Source organism: Platalea leucorodia (genome assembly GCF_965183815.1).
Source record: "Platalea leucorodia genome assembly, chromosome: 6".
Lineage (NCBI taxonomy): Eukaryota > Metazoa > Chordata > Aves > Pelecaniformes > Threskiornithidae > Platalea > Platalea leucorodia.
Window position 1 is genome coordinate 33,512,348 of NC_138828.1, and position 24,761 is coordinate 33,537,108.

Here is a 24,761-nt window from a genome sequence, read left to right on the forward strand (position 1 = left end):
GACGCTCCTGTATAATCCATCACACAGGAGATGATGCAAATGAGAGTGGATGTCACCCTGCCCACAAAATGTGACAACCCTGAAGAACGGAGCAAGCAGTGCTCCTGAAGATCTTGATGGAAGACACATGTAAATTGTGCAACTTCCAAATTAGCTACCTTAAAAGAGAGAATAGTCAGGTGAGCCTTGCCAGGATTTGCATCAGTGGCTTCACAGTATATGTATAGACTTTATATTAAAGTCATGCAGCTGATCAGTGAGTTTGATCCAGGCAGCAATGTGCCTTTTTCACCAGTGAAGCTTAGTGTTGTGAAATAAAAGAAATTGAAGTCTTCCATGTCTCGTTTCTCCACCTTCCTTCTGTATTTCAGTTGCGTAAACAAAATTACTTTGCAACTCCAGAAGACAATTTCATGAAGTGTCAGTCATCTTAATTGAAAAATTCAAAATAAAAAAGACCAGAGCACGAGCAAAAGGGGAGGGAAATTTTTCTGATAATTTTCCTTCTAAATATAGACTAGCAGAAGAACCAGGGTCAGTCAAGAATATTAAGTTCGAAACTTAGGAAGGAACACAAATTAAAAATAAAGCCCCAGCAATGAAAGGGGAAATAAAATGTCTTCCCTCTGACTTTTGGCTAAGCTGTGTAGAAGGGTTGCCATCTGTTGCTGTGAGGTAGCCATTCCTCTCTCCCTGCTCCGTCATGTGCTTCTTCAGCTACTGTGAGTGCCTGTAACATCTACGCACGATGGCAGGGAGCACAATGTAGGCTCACTGAGGAGCAGAGATTTCTCTAGTTGTGTTCACATCTGCTGTCTGACAGCTACCTTAATGAATATGGTCTGGCTTATTACAGGGAGATGGTTTCAAATGAGTAATCCCATTAAAAACACAAATTTGATTGTGAAGGGACCAGATATAGTGAATAAAAGCTTATTTGCTTTTAAATAAAACGTGACTGTTCTTGATAAGCAGTGTGGGATGGGACGACATCTAAAAATATCTGAAGACCTGTGTTACTGTTAGTGCCTTTTAATGTCAATGCTAAACAGGGGATTGAATTTTAGTCTCAGCCAGATCTTTGTAAAACAAAATCATCCCTTTCACCTGCAGTGAAGTGGCTTCAGAGTCATACTAGCACAGCTGAATGCCCAGTCTCATCTAGTAAGTCGTCCCAAGACTGCTGCAAGCCTAAAGTGAAGCACATGTGGATGGGATTTTTTGGGGTTTGGGTTTGGGGTTCTTTTTCGGATAACAGCCTAAAAGTAGGTTCTGGCCCACAGTTTTGAAGATGTCTGCTCAAAGATTTTTCTGCTTTAGAGGATGTAACTCCCTTGCTTTATATGTTTGTGCTGGATCTCCTACGATCTATAACACAGAAATCGCAATACTCGATTACAACAGGCACGCGTCTAGGCCAGGATCCTGGCTTTGCTGGTGCTGCATCACCTGCTCCAGGAGAAGGTAGAAAATTGCTCGTAATGAATGACTACACAATAACCTGTCTTCAGGGGAATTTGTTGTTTACTAATCCCATCAATTAGTGTTGGGTTTATGCCTCGAAGCAGAAAGATTAATATCTCTTGTATAATATATCTTGTCTACTGCATCTGTTTCTGTTCTCATTAGCTATACTAAGGCATAATCCCTTTGTTTTAAAATGGAAATTAGAAACAGTGAGAAATAAGAAAAGATCTGTCAAGAGATTTTTGTTCCTTTTTCCTGTCAGTTGTCATAGGGTACCTCTCTGCTCTATGTGCCGTTGCGTAGTTTAGCCTCATTCCTCTGGGCTTCAGGTGTTTATTTCTGAGATCTCGCTGCGGTCCCTAAACAACCTGCTACCTGCAGTCACATTAGAGCTGGATAGGAAAGGGAATATCACCTCAGCGTGCTCTGACATGCCTTGTTCCATACAGCCCCAGAATTCAGATTTGCTTTTTGCCACTGTGTCACATTACAAGTTGACGCCTGCTATGTTGCAGTAGGCTCACCTGAGATCTTTTTCACTTTTATTGCTTTTATTTGCTACTAAATAACTGTGTTTGGAACTTGTTTTGCTCTGGAAGCATGAGCTGCTATACAATTAATAGGATTTTATTTCCTACCCATATTTTTACCTTCTCTGGATCTTTTGCATTGTTTTCTGGCTCTCGTTGTTACTTGCAATAATTCCTTATTTACTGTTATCTGTAAATTTACTGATTGTGTTACTATTTATGTTGCCTGCCACATTGTGAGTAGAAATCCTGGCTGCACAGTAGTCAGGGAGAGGTTTAGCATTGACTTCAATAGAGTTGGGATTTCACGTCTTCAGTGACACTGACCCCTGCTTCACACCACTCGAGAACTTCTCTGCAGGTCATTAAATCTCAGTTTTTAAAGCCTTAAAGTAGTTAGGTCACTTACAGTCCCCAAATTGGTGGACAGCTGAGGTGGGTCAGTATCTGCATGAGGTGGGTGGTGGAGGAGAGTCATTGGGACCAGCAGTGTTCCATAACTTTGTCGTGCCAGACTCAGATGCGTGTCTGGTTGGCAGCTGGGGACTGCAAAGTCAACCACCCTCGCAGTTGGCCCATTTTTCTGCTCTTTACTCATCAGAGTGTCCTGTATCATAAACACCCAGCTCAGGAGCATGCGTGTCTCATCCGCTTGGCAATAAATCGCCTAAGTCTGGTGACAAAGATGCTGTTTACCAACTTGGGGAAAAAACACTAAGCCTTTCTGGTTTTTGCATGGTCTTTGTATGCTTGTATCAACTTTCCATCTCACTTGCTGACTATGTAGTCTGGAGCACCTCCCGACTTAGTGTTCTGCATCATTTTTTATACTTGTGCTAATCGGATATAAAATGTTGCGGCACAGAATCCTGCCTTCCATCAGAGTCCTAAAATTTAACAGCTAACAAAATTTTGTCACGGAGCAATGACTAAACTTAATTTTACTTTGAGACAACTTTAGGCTGTATGATTTATCAGTACCATATTATTTTATGACCTTTTGGCTTTTTTTAACTGCATGCATCAGTGCTCAGCTTCTTGTCGGTTTTAATTCATTTTTCACCTAAAAGACACTGTATGATTTTTTTTTTTTATGGCAATCATGATATATTCCCTCCTATATTCTTTTTGACTGCTGGTTTTGTAATTCAGTCCAAAAAATTATGATAACGTGTATTTTTTTTTCCTTCCTTCTTCATGGGTCAATAGTCTTTCAGATGAAGTTAGGCTAACCAGATGATTAAGTTTATAGCTTGTCATATCTGTAGCTTTCCAGACAAATGTTGTAATTTTGAAAGATCTTCTCATAAGACATTATGTTTTTTGAAATTTCTTGAATTAGACTGTAGGAGAGTGTTCAAATACCCATTAATGGTAGATGACCATTAAAAGCTACATACTGTGAGTGTTTTTTAAGCTTCTTGTTGCTTCTTGTGAAAAAATACTGAAGTAAATGAGTCTGAAAAAGAAGCAACATTTTAGTCAAAAAACTGCCCAATGATTTATTCAGTTCAGTCTTGCAAGAGAGTGATCCCTGATCTTCTTAATCTGAATCCAGAGATGCCTACAGCATGCAAGAGGAGCTGGACTAGGTACTCTATCTGCTAGTGTTTAATTTCTTTTGTGTGCTGTTGGTTAGGCTAAAATAACCAGCATAATACATGATAGCTGTCCAGATTGTTATATTTTACATCTTTTTTGAAAGGCAGCTATCGCAGCTGTTTATTTCCAGTCCATGGCTTTTCAGAAACAATTGTTAAGTCATTTAGTAAACTCATCAGTTAATTTCCACAGATGCATATCATCTGGATTTACTGATTTGCATAGATTTAAATATTTCTATGCTGGACCTTTTTTTCCTCAAATGTTATAAAAACCTCCCACAACATTTGTAGCAACGAGACACTTTTCAAAAGTGCTTTTGTCCCACTTTGAAAAAGGATTTCTCAAAAGTTTGTCTTTCATTTTCTGTGGGATTGATGGATTATTCAGGGAGAATTAAGGTGGGCAAAATTAGGATATGTCTGCAGACGTAATAGCCAGAATAGGTACAATAAATTGGATGTCAAAACAGCTTCTGTCCTGATTTAGCCTCCTTGAAAATGTTATCTAAGATTACAGCTGCTTTTTTTGCTCTTTCTTTTAGTAAAGGCAAAGACTTGCAGAAATAAACAGTATTTAATGTTGTCTCAACTAATTCCACTAAGACTAATACAGATGTAAATAGCAATATTTGTAAATGCAACAAGGGATTGAACCCTTAGCCAGAGCAGAAGATGGGAGGTCCTGTGGGCAGATCTGGAGTTTAAGCGCAGATCCCATCAAACACTTTTAATCTCCTGCTTGCTGGTTTCTGGATCATGAATTTGTCCTCTGTATTATTTAGGGAGGCAGTTGATGAGGCACATTCAGCTGTATTTGTCATACACCAGATGTTGGGATAGTTAAAGTCACTCATGCTTCCTCTGATTTTAAGCTCCTCAGCAGTTGGTCTGGGATCGTTTACACATGCACACGCATGCACACACACACACACTTGTTTACAAACTACAGTGTATGCAATGTATCCTATATATTTTTATGATTTCCCATACCACCCATTCTTCGTGACTGACTGCAAGTGCACTGGTCAATACCCATGTTTTTAACTGAACAGCTCCAGGTTATCGCTAGAAATCTCAGGCTTTGCAAGTGTGTTTTGCCCTCTGCCCTATTCCTTACCATCCCTTCGCCCTTTCTCCCCCCGCTGCCAGTGACACCTGCTCCCTGCAAGCATATTTGCAAAAGCCATTCTAGTAGACCTGAATGCCTTTTAAGTAAAATGGAGTATCAGTGGGTTTGGTGATGGCTCTGAACCCAAACTGCACATCTATGTGCCATATACCACTCATAAGGTTTCAGACATGCTCATGTTCATTCTCTTCCTTTGTTCAATTTTCTCTGTCCAGACAGTAAATAATTCTCACATGTGGTGCTTACAACAGCCACTGCTTATTTTTGTATGCTGCTAAACAACTGCCAAATGCAGCAGTGACTGCATTTCAATAGTGGGTGAAATGAAGCCTCTGCATGTGGTCTGCAAGGATCCTTCAGAGTTGGGGGTGCTCAGCAAATGTTCTCTGTAATTTCCTGACGCCCAAACCTGCATTTTGACAAATGAGTGATATTTGGCAAAAAAAAAAAAAAAAAAAAAAAAATTTTGGTATTTAGAAAAAACAAACAAATCAAATCCACCCGTTCTTTGCTTGCACAATCTTTTTAAGAGAAGGATTTTTTTATTTTTACATACCTGAATGTACCTTTTTGCCTTTTTCAACTCACTTAATATATCCATCTTTCTGTCCCGTTGTCAGGCCACCTGTAGAAGACAGCCAAACCCTGCTGACGCCGGTGGTGAGCTGCGGCCCACCAGGAGCACTGCTAACCCGGCCCGTCATTTTAACCATGCACCACTGCGCAGAACCGAACACGGAGGACTGGCAGATCCAGCTGAAGCACCAGGCTGCCCAGGGGCCGTGGGAGGTGAGGCTCCAGAGCTCCAGCCTCTGTGCTGACAGCATGCAGGGCTCTCTGCTAATCCTTCAGCTGCCTTTACAGGATGCCTGTATTTCAGGTTTTCCGCGTGAGATGCATGGCTGCTGACATGCATGATACTTGAGCTTTTGGTTGTGGCAGGATATTGTGCTGAAGCCATGGGGAGAGAAGGAAGAGAAAAGGCAAAATAAAAAATAATGGCTGAAAATAATTTCTGACTCGATTCTAGAAATAAGAAAATGTTTTTTATGGAGTAGTTTGAACTCCCCTGGTTTATAGTTTGTTTTCAAGAAAGTGAAAAAAAAATGCTGCAAACGAACCCCTGCTTCAGCATCAAGACATCAGCCAGCTTAATAAAATTTATAGGCCTTACTTTTCTTTTCTTTTTCCCTCCTAACATGTTGGTGGAACATCACTTTGATTCAGTTCATGCGGCCAGGATCTAACCCTGCACCCTGTTAACTCGGGAGCTGCACAAGTGTTGCTGGGCAGTGCAGGCTTGGTGGGAGCCTGGGGTGGTTACTTGCCAGTGGTGCGGCAGGAGGATGCCCTGGGGCAGGGTGGCAGAAGGATCTTCCACTGTAACTGGAGCATAAAGTGATGCTTTCAGCAAGGCTGGGCCATCCTGGCAGAGCCTTCCTCTCCGGCTCTGTACTCCTAGGTACCTGCTGCCACCAGTTTGGTCTCACATAATTAATTTGGCAAGGGTATCTTTTCCTACTGGTAGGTTTAATGAGGACAGGGTGGCTTTTGAAGGCAGTTGGGCTGACAGCAGCAAGAGCGTGGTGTCCGGCATTGCCACCTAAAGGCTCTTGCTTTTGTCACCTGCCTGTGGCACTGGCTGTTCCTCACACTGGGAGGGAGTGTGCAGCGAACACGGGTCTGTCTCGCCAACTAATCTGTACCCCACCAGCCTGACTCTTGGCACCACACATATGTTCCTTATTTGTGTCTGTATGTTACTGGCACCTCTTCATTTTCTCCCCCATCCTCCTCCTGCCCCTGACAGAGCGGTTGCTCCACCGGCTGCGCACAGGCTCTGGTGCCAGTGCAGCCTCCGCAGCATCCACAGGATCCCTGGCCATAGCACGGCGATCTTCTTCCTCCGCTCAATTCTGGAGCAGCTCCTCCAAGCTGAGTTTCACACATGCATGCAGACATGTGCACACGCATGCGCATGCATGCACACCCTTACAGCATTGCTCGGGGCCAGTGCCTCCTGCCAGAGCCAGCTGCTGGCGTGGCCGGAGGGGGGGATGCAATCAGTGCTGCAGCACCTTGCCCTCCAGAAGGATTGTACCACCCCTGCAAACATGGCACATTTGCCTTTCCTGAGCTTAATGACAAATTTCAGTTGAGCCCACGCTGCTGAGCTGCCAGATGTGTACGTTGCACCGCAGACCTGCAGGCAGCGGGGATGAAACCGATGAGTTGTGCCGAGCATCATGTGGCGCTTGGTGGCTTTGCAAGAGGCGGCCGTCATCCACTGCTGCCTTTTTGTTTCTGCTCTCTCTCAAAGCCATTCAAAGCACCTCGTGTTGCGTGCAGGATATTACACGCAGGGTTGAATGGAGAAATTAGCAGGGGAGCTGTTTTCCTTTACGCACAGGATGGGGAGGTTGTCTGCATTCAGGCTGTATGTATTTTTTTACTTGTCACGGAGGATTATTCCAACGAAGCAGCAGGTGATATTTCATGTACATGTGGCATTCGGCCATCGTAGAGGTTAATTCCCTTCCTTGAGTTTTTATAACTCCTTATTTTCATACTTAGGAAGTGAAGAGCACTTATTTCTTCAACACGCCTGTGACTACTGATGTTAAATCGTGGTCACCGAATGATTAGTTCTGCAATATCTTTTTCAATAAAGTATTGGTGATATTTTCATTATTTGCCTAACTCTGCTTAGGGCTTTAAAAACTGCTACAGGGCCCAGAGGAAAGAGTTACATGTCTTAGGGGAGTGAGGACAGGAGGAAGTTTCTACCACCATCATCACCCCAGAGAAATCATCCCCTCCCCATGCCTACACGGGAGAAAAGCCAGAAGCAGGAATTTTGAATCTTGATTAATTTGAGGTGCAAACAGCAAGGACTTCGTGCATCATCCAGGCTTGAAAGGGGCATTGCTGTCTCAAAGGAGAGCAGCTCTGAGGGGTCGGGAGCTCTAACTTGGTCTCTTTCTCCCTTAGGATGTGGTGGTGGTTGGGGAGGAAAACTTCACCACTCCATGCTATATCCAGCTGGACCCAGAGGCCTGCCATATCCTGACAGAAACCCTCAGCACATATGCCTTGGTGGGACAGTCAATCACCAAAGCAGCAGCCAAACGTCTCAAACTGGCCATCTTTGGACCGCTGTCCTGCTCTTCGCTGGAGTACAGCATCCGGGTCTACTGCCTCGATGACACGCAGGATGCCCTTAAGGTAGTTGTTGCTCTCTTGCTCGCTTTCCCTCTCGGTCTCTAGCTCTTACAGGACTACAGTCATAGCTGTGACTAGGCCTTCTGCTCCATGTGTTCCTGCTCCCTGGGTTGTTTTTCTAGTTAGAAGAAGAGCTTGACAACAAGCTGCTGTTTTACAGTTTAACCCCCACACGCTATAAATTGTCCTTTGCGTAAGGATCTCCCATTATTTTCAGCCCACCAGTCTTTTTTCCTTTGTTTACCTGTATCATATCCTGAATCCTAAGATTTTTGCATTATTAAAAGGCCATAAGGTACACGGGGCTTCATTCATTATTCATGTATTTTTAATGCTAAGTGCCAGTTCCCCAGAGATGGGGGAACATATAAATGCTTCTTTGTAAATAGTTGATAATGATAAAAGAAGCTTCTGGGCTGTTAATCACTGCCTGCTTTCATACTGCTTTATTACACCTCTTTGCATGCAGCTTTTTGTGTTGGGAATTCACAACTAAAATAAACCAAAGCTGTTGCTATCTCTAACTATATAACCTTACTCTCACTGCGTAATTCTGGCATGCACACAAACACACACTCACTACATACAGATGAGCAGATAGATAACCATACTTGCTATTTCTCTTTATAAATGCCTGTATTTATACAGATGGTATCTATAATAGATGCACTCATGAAATATGTAGCTCCAACTGGACATGTAAGAATAGAGGTTATTAAAAGGTGGGTTTTTTTTCTTTAATCATAGCAAGCACAACTTCCCAAATGCCTCTTTGCAGCAAAATGAGTTCAAAGCCTGACTCTAGGCAGAGTCATCCTGGTGCTGTGTATGCTTTTATTTCCTCAGCTCCACGTGGGAATTATTGGGATTCAAACCCACATACACTGTCTGGGAGATGTTTCTGTTTTTCAGAGCAGTGACTTCCATCACTATGAATGGCACGCTCCGTTTTCCTCCCCTATACTATCTGATATCAAGACCTGCCTGCCTAGGCTTTGTTGGGGGGATACTCTTTCTCTATATGTAAGAAAGGCAGTAAAGTACAAGGGTTGAAGCAGGCATATCATGACTTCAGCATGGTTTTGTCTGGACAGGGCCTGGGAGCTTGGCCTCTGTCAATACGTTGGTGTTACCAGGATTTTAGAAACAATTATTTTCCCTGGTCTGATTTCCCTTTTTTTTTTTTTTCCTCTTAAAAAAAAAGTGAAAAGGATCTTTTGTAGCAATCAAGCTTCAAAAGTCCTGATGTTTGTATGCCTGTGCTGTATAATACAATTTTCCACGGGTTTATCAAGGCCCAAGGTAATAATAAGTGACTCGGAGGGCCTTGGACAGACAGCTAATGCAGTCAGAGCTGGGGGAATCCAATTAGGTGTTACTCGAGCTGTTGGTTTGTTTCTAATAGACCGTGGGAAGAGTTGTGAGGTAAAGTTAATCCTATTTGGTGCGATAGCAGAAGGGATCAGGAGAGCTGCTGAGGAACACAGAGGGACCATCTTTCACCCGAGAAGCTGCAGCCAATGTTTAGGAGAGGAGCAGTCCAGTCCTTGGGTTTCTGCTGCAGGTAGACCCCAAAGCGAGCTTCTAATTTGGTGAGGAAAGGTGAACAAAGTCAGGCAGCCACCATCCCACTCATACCTACTGCTGTTATACAGCAAAGTACATGCATTTTAATTTTCTTCTTTTTGGCACATCTACCCCAAGACTAGAAGGCCACCCATGGGGTTCAAGACCCAGCTATCTGGTGGTTTACAGGAGGACAAGCACATGTACTTGCTGGCCACAAACTGTTATGAATGTATCAATTGCCCTTCTCTGAAAATGAAAAGTCTGGGGAAGGAGAAGGTTTATGAAAAATGAACCTAGTAAACTAGCTGTAGATCATAGAATTATGGAATCGTAGAATGGTTTGAGTTAGAAGGGACCTTAAAGATCATCTAGTTCCAAACCCCCTGCCATGGGCTGAGACACCTTCCGCTAGACCAGGTTGCTCAAAGCCCCATCCAGCCTGACCTTGAACACTTCCAGGGATGGGGCAGCCACAGCTTCTCTGGGCAACCTGTGCCAGGGCCTCACCACCCTCAGAGGGAAGAATTTCTTCGTTACATCCAATCTAAATCTACCCTCTTTCAGTTTAAAGGCATTACCCCTTGTCCTGTCACTACATGCCCTTGTATAAAGTCCCTCTCCAGCTTTCCTGCAGGCCTCCTTCAGGTACTGGAAGGCTGCTATAAGGTCTCCCTGGAGCCTTCTCTTCTCGAGGCTCAACAACCCCAACTCTCTCAGTCTGTCCTCATAGGAGAGGTGCTCCATCCCTCTGACCACTTTTGTGGCCCTCCTCTGGACCCGCACCAACAGGTCCATGTCTTTTCTGTGCTGAGGGCTCCAGAGCTGGACACAGTACTCCAGGTGGGGTCTCACCAGAGCAGAGTAGAGGGGCAGAATCACCTCCCTTGACCTGCTGGCCGTGCTTCTTTTGATGCAGCCCAGGATAGATATGGTTGGCTTTCTGGGCTGCAAGCACACATTGCCAGGTCATGCTGAGCTTCTTATCAAACAACAACTCCAAGTCCTTCTCCTCAGGGCTGCTCTCAATCCATTCTCCGCTCAGCCTGTATTTCTGCTTGGGATTGCCCTGACCCATGTGCAGGACCTTGCACTTGGCCTTGAACTTCATGATGTTCACACGGGCCCACCTCTCAGGCTTGTCAAGGTCCTTCTGAATGGCATCCCTTCCCTCCAGCATGTCGACCACACCACACAGCTTCGTGTCATCAGGAAACCTGCTGAAGGTGCACTCAGTCCATGTCATTGGCAAAGATGTTAAACAGTGCCACTCTCAATAGTGACCCCTGAGGAACGCCACTCATCACTGGTCTCCACTTGGACATCGAGCCATTGACTGCAACTCTTTCTTTGAGTGCAACTATCCCGCCATTTCCTTATCCACCAGGTGGTCCATCCATCAGATCCATGTCTCTCCAATTTAGAGACAAGGACGTTGTGCAGGACAGTGTCAAATGCTTTGGACAAATCCAGGTAGATGACATGAGTTGCTCTTCCCTTATCCACCAATGCTGTAGCCCCGTCATAGAAGGCCACCAAATTTGTCAGGCACGATTTGCCCTTAGTGAAGCCATGCTGGCTGTCACCAATCACCTCCTTATTTTCTATGTGCCTTAGCATGGTTTCCAGGAGGATCTGCTCCATGATCTTGCCGGGCACAGAGGTGAAACTGTCTGGCCTGTAGTTCTCTGGGTCTTCCTTTTTTTTCTTTTTTAAAAATGGGGGTTATGTTTCCCCTTTTCCAGTCAGTGGGAACATCACCAGACTGCCATGACTTATGATGGATACTGGCTTAGCAACTTCATCCACCAAGACCCACAGATGCATCTCATCAGGCCCCATGGACTTGTGCACCTTCAGATTCCTTAGATGGTCTCGAACCTGATCTTCCCCTACAGCGGGTGCTTCTTCATTCTCCCAGTCCCTGCCTTGGCCTTCTATGACTTGGGCAGTGTGGCTTGAGCACTTGCTGGTGAAGACTGAGGCAAAAAAGTCGTTGAGTACCTCAGCTTTCTCCATATCCTGTACGAGGCTTGGTAGTCTCTCAGTGGCATCCCTGATACAAGCAGCACACCTCTGCAGAGTGTGCGACAGGTCAGCAAATGGGTGCCTCCGTTCCTCTCAGAAGAGAGTCGCCTACTACTATCACCCGTCGCCTTTTCTTAGTTGTGCGGGTTCTTACACGGGGAGCAGATCGGGCTGCCTTACTCGGCTCCAGCGTCTCTCCTGGTGTGATGGGTCTTTCCTCTTCAGCCTGCAGAGCAGTGAAGCGGTTCCGCAAGGGCACCTCAGGGGGAGTTTTTGTCTGTTTGGCCGTGGGCTGTGGGTCCCCTGCAGACTGCCCTTGGAACCAGCTATCTATCTAACTCCTTCTCAGCCTTCCTGATGTTACGCAGCCTTCTCACCGCCTCTGGCAGCTCAGCCACCTGCTGCAGGACGGCCTCCGCCCGGGCACAGCTTTTGCAGGCAGGCCTGCCGCCTGCCCCTGCCCCAGGGGAAAGGCGTAGGCACCTCCTGCAGCCTGAGGTCTGCACTGCCGCCTCTCCCTTCCGCAGCTCCGTCTGGGTGGAGGCATCGGCCGCCGCTGGGGCAGATGGTGCAGACCCCTCAGCCGGAGCTGCAGCCTTTGCTCTCAGATGAGTGCCCACCATTCCACCTTGAGGGTCAGGTAGGATGAGTGCCCTTCACCTCTGGAGGTGGTCACAGAACGGTGCCTAGTTGCTGGCTTATGTGTAAGATGAAAGGGTTGAGTATCTGCGTACAAACCAGCCCTGTGCGATGGTGTTGTGTAGACTCAAACTATGACTATTTAGAAAGGAAAAAAAAAAAAAAGGTTGGTGTGTTTGCTGCATGCTTTCACAATAGCTGCCACCACAGCATCCCCAGCCGTGCTGGGAGGAGGTCCTTGGCAGTGCCATATTGCCGAAGGGAGGGCATTCACCAGGCAATTACCGCTGGCTGTGCAGGACAAGGCGTGCAGACGGGGCTGGACCAGCGGGTCCTGAGGTTAAAAGTAATTTGGAGAGGGTGGGAAAGTTGTAGGCAGCAAGCAAGGCACCAGCTGCAACATCTCAGTGTCTTGCAGCTGGCTGCTCCCGGCAAGGCACAGCAAGAGGAAGGAAGAGCAGCGTGAGGTGTTCCCATATTGGGATGTCTGAGGTTTGGAAGAGCCTTTGTAGGGGATTATGTGTTTATTTTAATAGGCAACCGACTGCATTCTGTTATTATTTACAACTAGGAATGAATATGCCATATGTTGAATGTGTCCTAACAGCCACCAAAGGAAGACAAGCAGTTGCGGTATAAAACTCAGTGCTGTATTTATCCAGCAGGCTTTTTCTCTCATCGTGCAGAGTAAGCACTCACTGCTGAACTGCCAGCACCTGCAGTACAGTAGGGAAATGTAATGCCTTGTCATCAATAAGGGCTTGGTTATTGTGGGGAGGGCTTGGCGGGGTTCCTGGGGGCTGCGGAGCAGAGTGGGCTCCGCACTGATCACGCATGCAGCATCCTCCGCCCGCAGAGTCCGGAGGCACTCGGATGGGATGCTCACAAAAATGCTGTTTGGGGAAGGGCAAGGGTAGCTGTGACCTCGAGCACTGGCCTCTTTTTTTTAAGACTGATTTTTTTTGCACTTTGAGCCCAAGCTAGTCTGCTGTAAAAAAAATAATACCATAACTATAAAGAATTCCAGCTGCTTTATTCTCATCTGTTTATTCACATATGGCTTTGAGATTGAGGTGTGTGAGCTGTGCATGGCAGCGCGGCGGGGGCTGAGCAGCCGGGCACACAGAAATGGCTACCTCCCACACCAGGGGCAAGTGAATGATTTCAGGCTGTAGCGAGGTGGCATCCCCCAACACGCCTCGTGCTGCGCAGTAACTGTCCTCCAAAAAAAAAAAAAAAAAAAAATCACAACAGGCATGTGATCTTCTCTCAGTTATTTAATGCATATTTTTTCTTCTAATGAAGAAAGGCAACAGCTGAACGCTGTTGCTTGCTTGTGCCCCGTTAGTGAGGAAGCCTTTTCCAAATACAGGTTGTGGCTGTCCTGGTAGTGCTGACAATGGAGCAATGCCTTACACAGCTCCCTCTCCTAGGAAGAGCGTAAGGGCATAAGTCCCGGCTCACAGGCGTGGTGAGAGGCGATGGGGAGGGTGGCCAGAGCCACCTTTGCACGGGGCAAGCAACGCGCAGCTCAGATTTTGGCTCAGGAGGGCATAGAGGCGCCAGCCAGCGGGATAAGCACGGCTCTAAATAAAATGCCGTATGGCTAGAGCCAGCCTGCAGGTTTGAAGGGCTGTGCAAATCATGGCTCCAAATTAATGCTGAATTAATTAGCTGAGCAGCATGGGAGAAGCACGGCCTGCTGTGGTGGCCAGTTGGAGCATGTAGAGGGGCTACAGTGACCAAGGGTCGTTACCAAAAGTGGGATATTGAAACCAGACACCCAGATCTGGTGGGTGGGATGGTGCAGCGTCACGCTGCAATGTTTTTCCCCACAGTAGTGCAGCTCCCAGGGCTGGCACTGCACAGGCAGGAGCGGTCATTCGGCCCCCGTGCCCTGCGTGCCTGAGAGGTGGCGTCTGCAATTAGCTCACGCAGTGCCACAAGTCGTCTTCTGGCCCTTCCAGGGAGCTAATTTGGACATAATGAAGATCTATAGTAATCAGATAATTACTATCGATTGCTCTTTGGACATCTTGACGAGGTAATTAGGGGGCACTGGAAAGAAGCTGGAACTGATTCATTGGCATAACCTTAATCTAAAAGGTTTCCTGATTTTGTTTCTTTTCCTCTAATGGCTGATAAACGAACATCATTTTAGCTTCAGTATCTGCCAGGTGCTGGGCTCGCCAGGAATAGGGATTTTTCTTTTGTGCTAACTAGATCCTGAATGTGATCAAGAGTAGCTTGTTTTGTGCTTAGCTAAAACGAAGGCTCCTTTAGTTGGCCTGGGGTAGCATCCTGGTTTCATTTGCCCACGTACTCCTTGAGTGTGCTCACTCTCTGCATGATTGCCTTTGGCTGCGTGAGACAGGTTGGTTGGTTGGCTCTTGTAATTAAATATGACTGAGTTTGGTGGTGTTGGTTTCTAATGGGGCTCGTGTAGGTGCCTTTGTACTTGCCTCTTCCGTGTGGACTACAATTAGTCTGTTTGTAGGCAATGATCAAGTGTGGTCTCATTAGTTACAGGCATATGTTTATTTTTAGCTGCAGAAAATGACCATACTCTTGGCTTACTAGCTTTTAATTACAAGATCAATATTTCAGTAACCCTGAACCTATGTATTCATATGTAAAAAATGCTTCATGACAGTGTCTTGCTCTTGTTTTGATACCATCCTGCTTGACAGTTAGTCTCAGAGTAGGCATCTGCTATCTCTGGTACCACTCTGTCATGGAGCAGTTTGCCAGGAGGCTGCAAGCTAAAGGACCAGCAGTATGCACAGGTCCCATATCAACCGGACCTATGCAAATAAGAGCTTCCAAAAGCAAAATAGTAAAGCTACCATTACATGTCCAGTTTGGTGAGCGATGAAGAATGATATATTTCAGTATTCGAAGAGTACCTGTATGCAAAGTCTTTGCATTCAATACAACTGCATACAATTAAGCTTTCTGCTTATAGGACATGTCAGATAACGCTGTGTCTCCCAAAGGAGACATGGCTGCCTGCATCCCTGCTGGGCTGCTGCTGTATGATGAGGGTGAGGGCGTTATACTCAGATCCACTAGTGCAATTCCAGTTCACAGGGAAACACAAGTCTGTGCAATGCCTGTGCATTTTTTTTCTGTATTATACAAATTACAGCATCTACAGCAGTTGATCTTGAGGAATCAGAAGACCAGTGTGCTGTCTTGATAAAACCTGACTGCTTTCTTCTTGTTATCACCATACTGCAGGAGGTCCTCCAGCTAGAGCAGCAGATGGGTGGGCAGCTTTTGGAGGAACCCAAAGCTTTGCATTTTAAGGGAAGCACCCACAACCTCCGCCTGTCCATTCATGACATTGCCCACTCTCTCTGGAAGAGCAAACTGCTGGCTAAATACCAGGTGAGCAGCACAAACCATTCACATTGGATCCTAGCAGTGAGGCTTAAAGAAATACAATGACACACAGGGGTGTTGGAAAAACACTCGGTGCCAGGCTGCAGTGCCATGGACATTTTTTTCCCTGGACCATTTGCAGTGACAGCAGCATGGAGCCCATGGTCCCTGGTCATATGGCATCCGTGCCCTGATCCCATATCCCTCCCTTACTATACTTTTTTTTGCTTTTTTCTTGCAGGAGATTCCCTTTTACCACATCTGGAGTGGATGCCAGAGGAACCTGCACTGTACCTTCACACTGGAAAGGTTCAGCCTGAATACCCTGGAGCTGGTGTGCAAACTCTGCGTGCGGCAGGTCGAAGGAGAAGGGCAGATCTTCCAGCTCAACTGCTCCGTCTCAGAGGTAAATGACATCAGTGCACTTTATCTGACTGCAGGAACATAGGAGGGCTAAGGAGGTATATGCTTTCCCATTGCTACTTGTTTAGTGCTTCCCATTTTCCTCCTGACTGCTGGCATGGACATAAGGGATGGATTAAGTAATTTCTTTGTATCTCCTGTTGCATTTTCCCTTAGTTTCTTTCATCTGGAAGGGAGCATCCCCCCTTCAAGGGAGGGAGGAGGGCAGCTATGGTCTCCCTGCTAGAGCCACCTTTCTGTGTCTGTGTGGAGGAGCTCTTTGCCTACCACTCCCTAACGCATCTCGCAAAGCACTGCATGGTTCTGTTTCCTGGCAGTCCACAAGACCATCATGCCTGCCATTTCCCTGGAGAGGGAGGAAGGAGAACAGGAAAATGTCGTTGCCATATGTTTGCATGAGCCACTCCACTCTGATCCTACGTAGTAACTGCTGTGCAAGAGAGAGTATCAGATGGTCTAGTTGCAATAGACTTTTCTCATCAGATTTTGCTACTGCCACAAATCCTGAATATTATGTTTGACAATTTTTCTTTTGACAGCTGACATTTTCCAGTAGAAAAATGGTCATAAGTTTTGGAACATCTTTGCTTATGCTACGTAGCACCTGGAGAATTTTCGCTCCTTGGGGCAGTCAAGCTTAGGGCTGAGACCAAGCGACATGTTCAAATGTGAAGTGGCATTGACTTCAATGACTGTGCTGGTGGCTTTTGTGCCTGGTACCCTCGGTGGCTACGAAGAACAGGCTTCTGGGCAGCAATCACTGCTGGCTGACTTGGGGAAGGGCTGGGAGACCACAAACAAAAGTTACTTGTGCTGTAGGGTGCTGGTGGTGTGCGCCATTACCCATAACATCTGCTTGGTTATTGGATGTAAAGTTACATATTCAGCTGGGGACTACACAGCATTAAAGACAGATGGTAAAACAAGTATCATAAACAATTATTGTAATAAGTGCTGCATTGAGGTAATCTCTAATTTAACCTCACAGAGAAGAGAAAGAACTGAGAGTAACTTTAATGAAATGCAAGTATACACTATAATCATCTTCAGCTGCTTGTGTGTAATAGGGCCTGGTAATGGATTCAGAGGGAACAGGATAATATTCTTGTCTTGTGCTGTGATCCCATCCATCAGGGATGAATAGAGGGAGGGAATAATACCGCCGCTATCAAGGCTGCCTGCTGCAAAATTGCTCCTCCTGGTTGACATGTAGTGATGTTCCTGAGCCCAAGTGAGGGGCAGGAGGATCTTGGGCTGCTAAGGGCTGACATACAGGGTTGTGTCAACTTTGTTACTAGAAAAAAAACCCTAAAACTCAGCTGGTTTGATGACAAAAGTTACCTGGAAGTGTAATAACAGCAACCTGGAAACCGATGTGTATGCCTGTAGAGGCATAAGAGAAAGGGGTGGTTGTGATAAAGACATCAGACCAGGCATCAGGAAACCTTAGCTATGGTTCCTCACACTTTCTTCTGGTGACTAACTAGGTCATGTAAGGGTGTGTTTTGGTCTCTGCTTTCAGATGGTGTCTGGATTGGTTTGCTTCTGGTGATTTCAAATTGCACATGTTATTCCCATCTTGTGGGGGAGGCCGGCAGCTAGTGGTTAGGCATTGCAGGACCATGCTGATGCCTTTCTTTGTTGCTGGATCTCCCTCTGTCCCTGTCACCCTCTGGTAAAAATACAGTAACACAGTTTCCTGCATCCTCCCTTTATGGACTTTCTTTTTTGTCCCCTGTAAAGGATGTAAAACTTCTGCAGATTAAACTGTCTTATTCTGGTTTTACATAGTGTATTCCACTGGGACTTTCAAAATACAAATGCAATGAGTGCCAAAACATGGAAATTTGTGAGGCAAGAGGAAGAGTGAGATAAAGGTCTCCCACTGTTTGTTTTTGAAGCCCCCTTTTTATCTTGTGCTGTCGGTACTCACCTGAAAGAGCCCCAGGGTACTGCCGTGGATACGTGGACTCCCTCTGCAGCCGTCCTGACGCACCTGGGGCAGCAGGCCACCTCCAGAGCCAGGGCAGCGCTGCCTCAATGTGTCACTTGCATCCCTTGGCCCAGAATAAAAGGAAAGTTTGTCTGTCTGCGATGCCACCGGTCACCGCTCTACAGCCACTTCTGGCCTGCCAGCGGGGGTGAGCCTGCAGGCAGCAGCGGTGGCATACAAGGCGTTTTGCGCGCTCCCGGGCAGCCCCTGCTGCCAGGCAGCTAGAGGACAGTAGGTTGTTGCCTGAAGCAGTGGGGTTGGGGTGGCCAGTCTGTGATGCAGGGCCTTGGCACCCAAGTAGGAATACCGCATTCGGCACTGCTTTGGGCATGTTAACTGAAGACATTACAGTGTGGCATAAACCTTCCTTGGTTAGAAATTTCACTGATTGCCTAAAGTGCCATTTATTTAAAAAAAAAAAAAAAAAAAAAGGGCAAAAAAAGGCATATTTATAGAGTGGAAGAGAATTAATTGCTGTGAATAAAAGAGTGGAGGCAAAAGAGGTTTAATTCTGTTCACGGATACTGGATCTCCCCTTTCCAACTCTGCGTACTTTTTTGAGGGGGAAACCAAAGACTGCGTGTGACTGTGAGTGTCTCCAGCAAGCTTCCTAGGGGATTTGCGATGGCAGGTTAAACCAGGCGTTGCTTGGTTTTGAGACAATTTCAGGATTTAGAGGGCCTTCTCAGCAGCCAGTTTGACACAAAGCAACAAGGCATCTCACAGAGGAGCAAACAAATTGACATTTAACGACCAGTCTTTTGCATGGATGTTTCTGGCTGCCCAGGGCTGTACTTGGGCAGAGGCAGAGATGAAGCAGCTCCCCCATTTCGGCCAGCCTGGCCTCAGGCCTGTCATGTGCAAAGAATAGCAATTGAGAAGGCGAGTGAGAGGCATGAAAGGAGACCCAGCCCTGCTTGCCGCTTTTTCCGTCACGTGCTTTGGTAGGTGGAGGTGACAAGTGCTGTGCATGGGAGGAGTGTGGCTGCTGCATGGTTGGGCAGCCAGTCAGCGTCGACGGGGTTTGGCGAGGCTTTCAGCTGCCCTGCAGGACCTCATTGTTCCTAAGCAAACCCAACCATCCAAATTGACCAACTACCTTTGTCCTACCAGCTACTGAGCCTCTCTGTCTACCTGCCTGTGGATGCTAAATCCTTCCAGGCCAAGGTAGAGATAAAATCCTTGCCCAGAAGAACCAACCGCTTGTTATTCCCAGCAGGGCCACATTACAACTGTGTCATTGGGAGCCTCCCAGCTGGGAGGATCGCATCAGAGAACGTCGCCCTGTACCCACAGGGGACAGGCTGGCTTTGGAGATGACTTTTCCCTTGAAAGACTGCTGCCACCGCCTTTGAGAGCAGTGCTCATCTTGGGGAGGAGGGCAATGGCCACCCCCATCCCAGAGCACACACGCTCCATCTATCTCCAGCACAGAGTTAAAGCCACATGAAAATCAGGGATCAGCTTGTGCCTGGGCCGGTATTAACCATCTCTCCATGGTCTGCCTGGCATCAGAGGCTTTGGAGAGCACGGCTGCTGTCAAAGGGATGTCAGCAGCATGAGCCTGGTGCTGGCTCTGGTGGGGGGCTTGGGAGGCTGCCGGGAAGGGGTTCCGGCCAGCCAAGCCAGGAAAGCCCTGTTCTGCCCTAGTAGCAGCAATTTGCTCTGGTATGTGTCGAAGTGCCTGATCTTTCTTTATTTCCAGTAAGTGATTAATTAAGCTGGGCTCAATTTTGTCCAGCTATAGTAATCTTCACTCTCAAAAAAAAAAAAAGAAAAGAAAAAAAAAATCTGCTGTCTACCCAAAGTCATTTATAAATATTTCTCTTTTTCAGCTGACTAACATAAATGCTTGATTAGCAGAGGGCTGCTCCCCTCTAATGCAAGTAAAAGCACTGAGACTCAGAGGATGCACTTCTGCAATCATCTCTGCACTCAGTAACAAAACTGCTGTATTTTTACATTTTTTTGCTTTCTTTCCAACCTCAGGAACCTACTGGCATCGATTATCCTCCCCTAGACTCAGCAGGCACCATCACCACCATAGTAGGGCCCAGCGCTTTCAGCATCCCGCTCCCGATAAGGCAGAAGCTGTGCAGCAGCCTGGATGCGCCCCAGACCAGGGGCCACGACTGGCGGATGCTGGCCCACAAGCTGAAACTGGACAGGTGAGCGGGGCTGCCTATGTGTGGTCGGGTGGCGAAGCCCCCCGGGAGGGCTGTGCAAAAGGGTCCGGGGGAAGATGAATGACAGCAGATGTGTCTACAGACCGGTCAGACTGACTGCACAGGAGATGAGCACCTTGACAGCGTCAGCAATGGGGATCAGCTGAAATCATATAAATTCAGGTAGCCTTCATGCAGCTCAAAAAACAAGTTTCCTTTTGGCTTGTTGCAGGTACCTAAATTATTTTGCTACGAAATCGAGTCCTACCGGGGTGATCCTGGATCTCTGGGAAGCCCAGAATTTCCCTGACGGCAACCTGAGCATGCTGGCAGCGGTTCTTGAGGAAATGGGAAGACACGAAACTGTTGTGTCTTTGGCAGCAGAAGGAAATTACTGATGCAGCCTTGGCGTGAACAGGAAGGACAGACGCAGGGAGCGGTAATGCCCTGTTATTACAAACAAGAATTGAAATGAAAACCCAGACCAATGAGTTACACAAGAGACATTTGAGAGAAGAAAGCAAGCAAACAAACAAAAAGAAAAAAAAAAAACCAGCCCTGACCTTCACACGTGCTCTCCTTGTACATTATCACAGGATCTAAAAGAAATCATGCAAAGTTGTACCTTGAAAATATAAATCAACCTAATGTTCCTCTCGGCTTGGCTGTACACTGCTTGGTACAGGATTTTACAGTTTCCTAGGAAACGCTTTTTATTGCTATCCAGATATATGGATAAACTTTCTTAACAATCCCAGTTTCTATGGATGTTGTTTACATCAAATTCTGGACAGGGGTAAGGAGACTGTCCATGGCTCTTTATATTTTTTGTTTAAAGCCATTCTAGACAAGGCTATGGACAGTTGGTTGTGGCTATTTCAGCTTATTGGTTTCTAGTGAATTCAGATTTTGGCTACAATTCTGCACATTGATTGTCTCACAATGGTCCTCCTGTCATTGTTCTGTTTCCTAGACCTACTTGTAAAAAAAAAAAAAACAAACCAAGAAAATCAGAGTTTAAGAGGTGTGCATCTGGAAAGCAGGTACTCTGGGTGCTAAGCAGGAACACACGTAATGTCCCTTTCCTTCCCCAAGGCAGACCCACTGAGCCTGAGAATAGCTGTAGGACAGTGGGGAATGTAGGATCGGAGTAAATTTTCAGTTCACAATGTAACAACACCCTTTCCACCCCTTTCTGATATGAGGGGGCTGGATATGCAATTCAGAGTGGTTAGGGGGCAAAAAAAGAAACCCAGAAAAAAAAAAAAAAGAGAAGTTGCTATGATAATTATTTACTAATTAGTATCTAGAGCAAGGATTATTATTATTATTATTATTAATTATTATTATTATTACCATTATTACTTTATTTCTAATTTTGTCAGCAGCAGAATGAATCATTCTTGGTTTTATGGAACCTGTTGTCCCCTCCCTGAAGGTCTTCTAAGATGTGTCCCTCTGTATGCTGTCTGTCCTTCCCTTCTCCAGCCTTCGTACTCCTCCTCCAAAGCCCTCTGCTAGCCCACAAGGGTTGCTCACCTCATCTTAGCATTGCTATGCTTCATGCCCAGTGCAAAGGTGGTGTAAACTGGTGATGCTCCACTGAAGTCACTGATCTGCACCAAGGATCCAACCCAGCACCACTCCATGGGATGTTTTGTACCACCTTGGTGTCTCCAGGTTGCTCCAAGAAGCAGTCCTGTCCCGAGGTGGCTGTGAACCAATAACGGCCTCCCAGTCCAAATACGTGTAGCCCACTGGTTCCGGAGCACGGGTGCAAGCACGTGGAGGCACTGACGTTGACCACTTGATTTGTGCATCCAATGTGGGCCTCCATATGTCTTGCTTTGCTTTGAAGAGGTCTGAGAGCCAGCAGCTCCCATGAGCTTCCCATGGAGCCGCAGGTACTCACTCTTACTGAAACCCACCCTACCATTTGCAGTGGTCAGGGCTACTGGGAGTCATCTACTGGTTCATTTCTGGGTGAGGTGCACTCAGCAGATCTCTGCTGCTCTTCCTGAGCTTGCTGCAGCCAGGGAAGCCTCTGCTGCCTGGGCCAGCGTAGGGTGGTGGAGTGGTGAAGTTGAAATCCCGTGTACTGCAGTTTGCTGCCTGCACTGCGCTGTGCTGCTGCCTGCGCTGCGCCAGGTCCTCACTGGCTGAACGGGGGACGTTTGTCCCTCTCGGCCACCACAAACAGGTGAAGTGGGAACTTGGCAAAAGGAGCGAACTCTCGCTTCTTCGGTTGTCACTGCAAATATATTTTATTTTCTGCTCAGTGAAAAGACCGACTCTTTGGTACACGACAGCACATAGGATCACGGTAGTTTTACTGCCAGGTTTGTGTGTCCTCTACTTCTGGTGCAAAGGCGGCTTTCTTCCCCAGCCCGGCCGCTTCAGGTTTCTAGCCAGGCCCTGGTTATTGCTGTTGTGCACATGCGCATGCCCCTGCCCACGCACATATTCCCGCTTCATCTGCTTCCCGAGACTGGAGTTGGTTTGTTTTCTTTTGTGTTTTTGGTTTTGTTTTTCCCGAAGGCTTTCCAGATTGTGCCTGTAAAGGTAACTTTGAAAATGTCATTGGTCAAAACAAAAGGAAAATTTTGTCTGACCTTTTTCCCCTTTGACATTTCCATAGGCTTGGGACTTTTTGTTTTTAATTTCTCAGCTCCCTGACACCAGTGGGGTTTTGACTGACTGCTGGGCAACGATCGCAAAGCCCTCCCTTCCTCATAAGAGGCAACCTAGCAGTTTGCAAACCAGCATTTCAGTCAAAACTGGAGACCAGAGGACATACACTTTAACTTTCAACATCTGTCTGCATTTTGCCTGTATAAGCCTCACCGCCTCTGAATGTAGAGATGGCAAGGGCATCCTTTCCACAAACAACCATCTTCTTTTTCACCGTGGGCATCTGATGCAGCCCATTACAATGCTAATGGAAATCTTGCTTTCAACTTCAGGAGGCTTTGACTGGGGCTTCCAGCTCTGCCCTTTCTCTACAATTTTTACTCACCTTGGAACTCTAAAATGGCTCTTAAAGATACATCTCAGCTTTTCTCCCTCCTGTGCCATCTTCAGGTGTAACCAGTTGTACTCAGTTCGTGTTTCTTCCGCCTTCCCGCATGTTCTTCCTGCGTGACTCCTCTTCCAAGGCAGGTGGATGAGCTGAACTGTCCTTCAGCCCTCTTCCCTCTTCAGCTCAGTCTTTGTTAGCTGGTGCCCAGGCTCACTGGTACTGCGGCTCTCAGCTTTTGCTAGGTGGGCAGCATATGCACCCTTGTCACCAGGGCCTTGCCAGAAAGCATCGTAGTTATCTGTATCGCTACGACTCGATGCTCCTTTTGCCAGCTCTCTGACCTACCCCCCGATGCCTCCTTCAAGAAAAATGAGCAACTTTCTTAAAATATTCTGGGGCGTTTTCCTTTTACAGCATCGCTGTGAAGGGGATTTGCTGAGAGGAAAAGGCATGCTCTGACTAAGAGGAGCATCCACAGGGGTAGATGGTGGTCAAGTACATCACTAGGGCAGCGGCATCGCTGTTGCTAGGAGGTGAAGCTGCTCTTCTTCCACCCTGGCTGCTCAGAAACCTTCCCTCGCCCACTGCACTCACAGGCTGGATGGTTTCTCTGTCTCCTCCGTAGAGCCACACCTCGGCCCAGCAGCTCCACACTTATGCTTTGCCACCGCTGCTTGCAGCAGCTCCCACCTCACCTGACGCTCCCCCTGCATTAATTTTGCTCACAGTTTTTTCTTTTTTCTAGGGGTACCACCCTGGCAGGCCGTACGGCTGGGGAGAGGGCTCTGGGACCGGCCAGTGGTGCACACCCCTCAGCTTCCCCATCCTGCTGCCCCAAGGAGGGAGGGTGGGAGGCAAGGGTGGCCAGATCCGCTCGGGATATCGTTTTTGGTGGGAGGAAAACCAGCAGCGGTCCCTCTGCCTGCATTGCGTGGACACAGTGCCATCTCGTGGGGCTGAGCCCCGGCTCCAACACGCCGCCGCCGCGGCGAGCAACATCGCTCAGGAAAAGGCTTTCCCATGGGGCAGCTCTTGAAAAATGGCAAATAAGTTTGGCAGACAGAACCGACTCTTAAGAGTTATTGTAACATTTTATGTCAGGTAAGCACATCTACTTTAAAAAAAAAAAAAAAAAAAGGCTGCAGGCTTCTTATCCTCCAGTTATTACTGCTTTTTTAAATGCTTATCCTTTTAGTTGTCCACCTTCAGCTACGTGCTGTAGCAGTTTTGCTGCTCTTCACGCCATCTCTTCATTACACATTGATTGCTAGTGCTATAAATAATATATATATGTTATATAAATATACATAAAATATCTACTGACTTCAAGGAAAACCTTTAATTTCCAAGTAAGAAACACTATCGGAGACAGTCCTTTTCACCTGATTTTTCTTCAGTTCTTCTTGTGTTGTGTTCTTGTAGAGGTGGCTGTCAGTGTATAGGGTAATTTTGGGGTTTGTTTGGGGTTTTTTTTTCTGAATTTTCTGATCACAGCCGATCTACTGTATCTCGCTAAGCAGTGCAAGGCCTAAGTGCTGTTTTACTTAATCGCAAAAGGTTTGAGGCAGTGAGGGTCTCTTGAGTCAAGATTT

General features: G+C 46.6%; 1 protein-coding gene across 2 annotated transcripts in view; it reads left to right on the forward strand.

The window, feature by feature from the left end:
- UNC5C (unc-5 netrin receptor C) overlaps positions 1 to 20,548 on the forward strand; it is a gene marked incomplete at both ends in the record, with an annotated part of 264,769 nt that extends 244,221 nt beyond the window's left edge. For both annotated transcript variants that reach the window (XM_082315446.1, XM_082315447.1), the window contains 6 exons: positions 5,351 to 5,519; positions 7,722 to 7,955; positions 15,426 to 15,575; positions 15,811 to 15,975; positions 19,975 to 20,153; positions 20,383 to 20,548. In XM_082315446.1, the coding sequence (XP_082171572.1) occupies positions 5,351 to 5,519; positions 7,722 to 7,955; positions 15,426 to 15,575; positions 15,811 to 15,975; positions 19,975 to 20,153; positions 20,383 to 20,548 (1,063 nt within the window). The remainder of the gene's footprint in view (positions 1 to 5,350; positions 5,520 to 7,721; positions 7,956 to 15,425; positions 15,576 to 15,810; positions 15,976 to 19,974; positions 20,154 to 20,382) is intronic.
- Between the last annotated feature and the right edge of the window lie 4,213 nt (positions 20,549 to 24,761).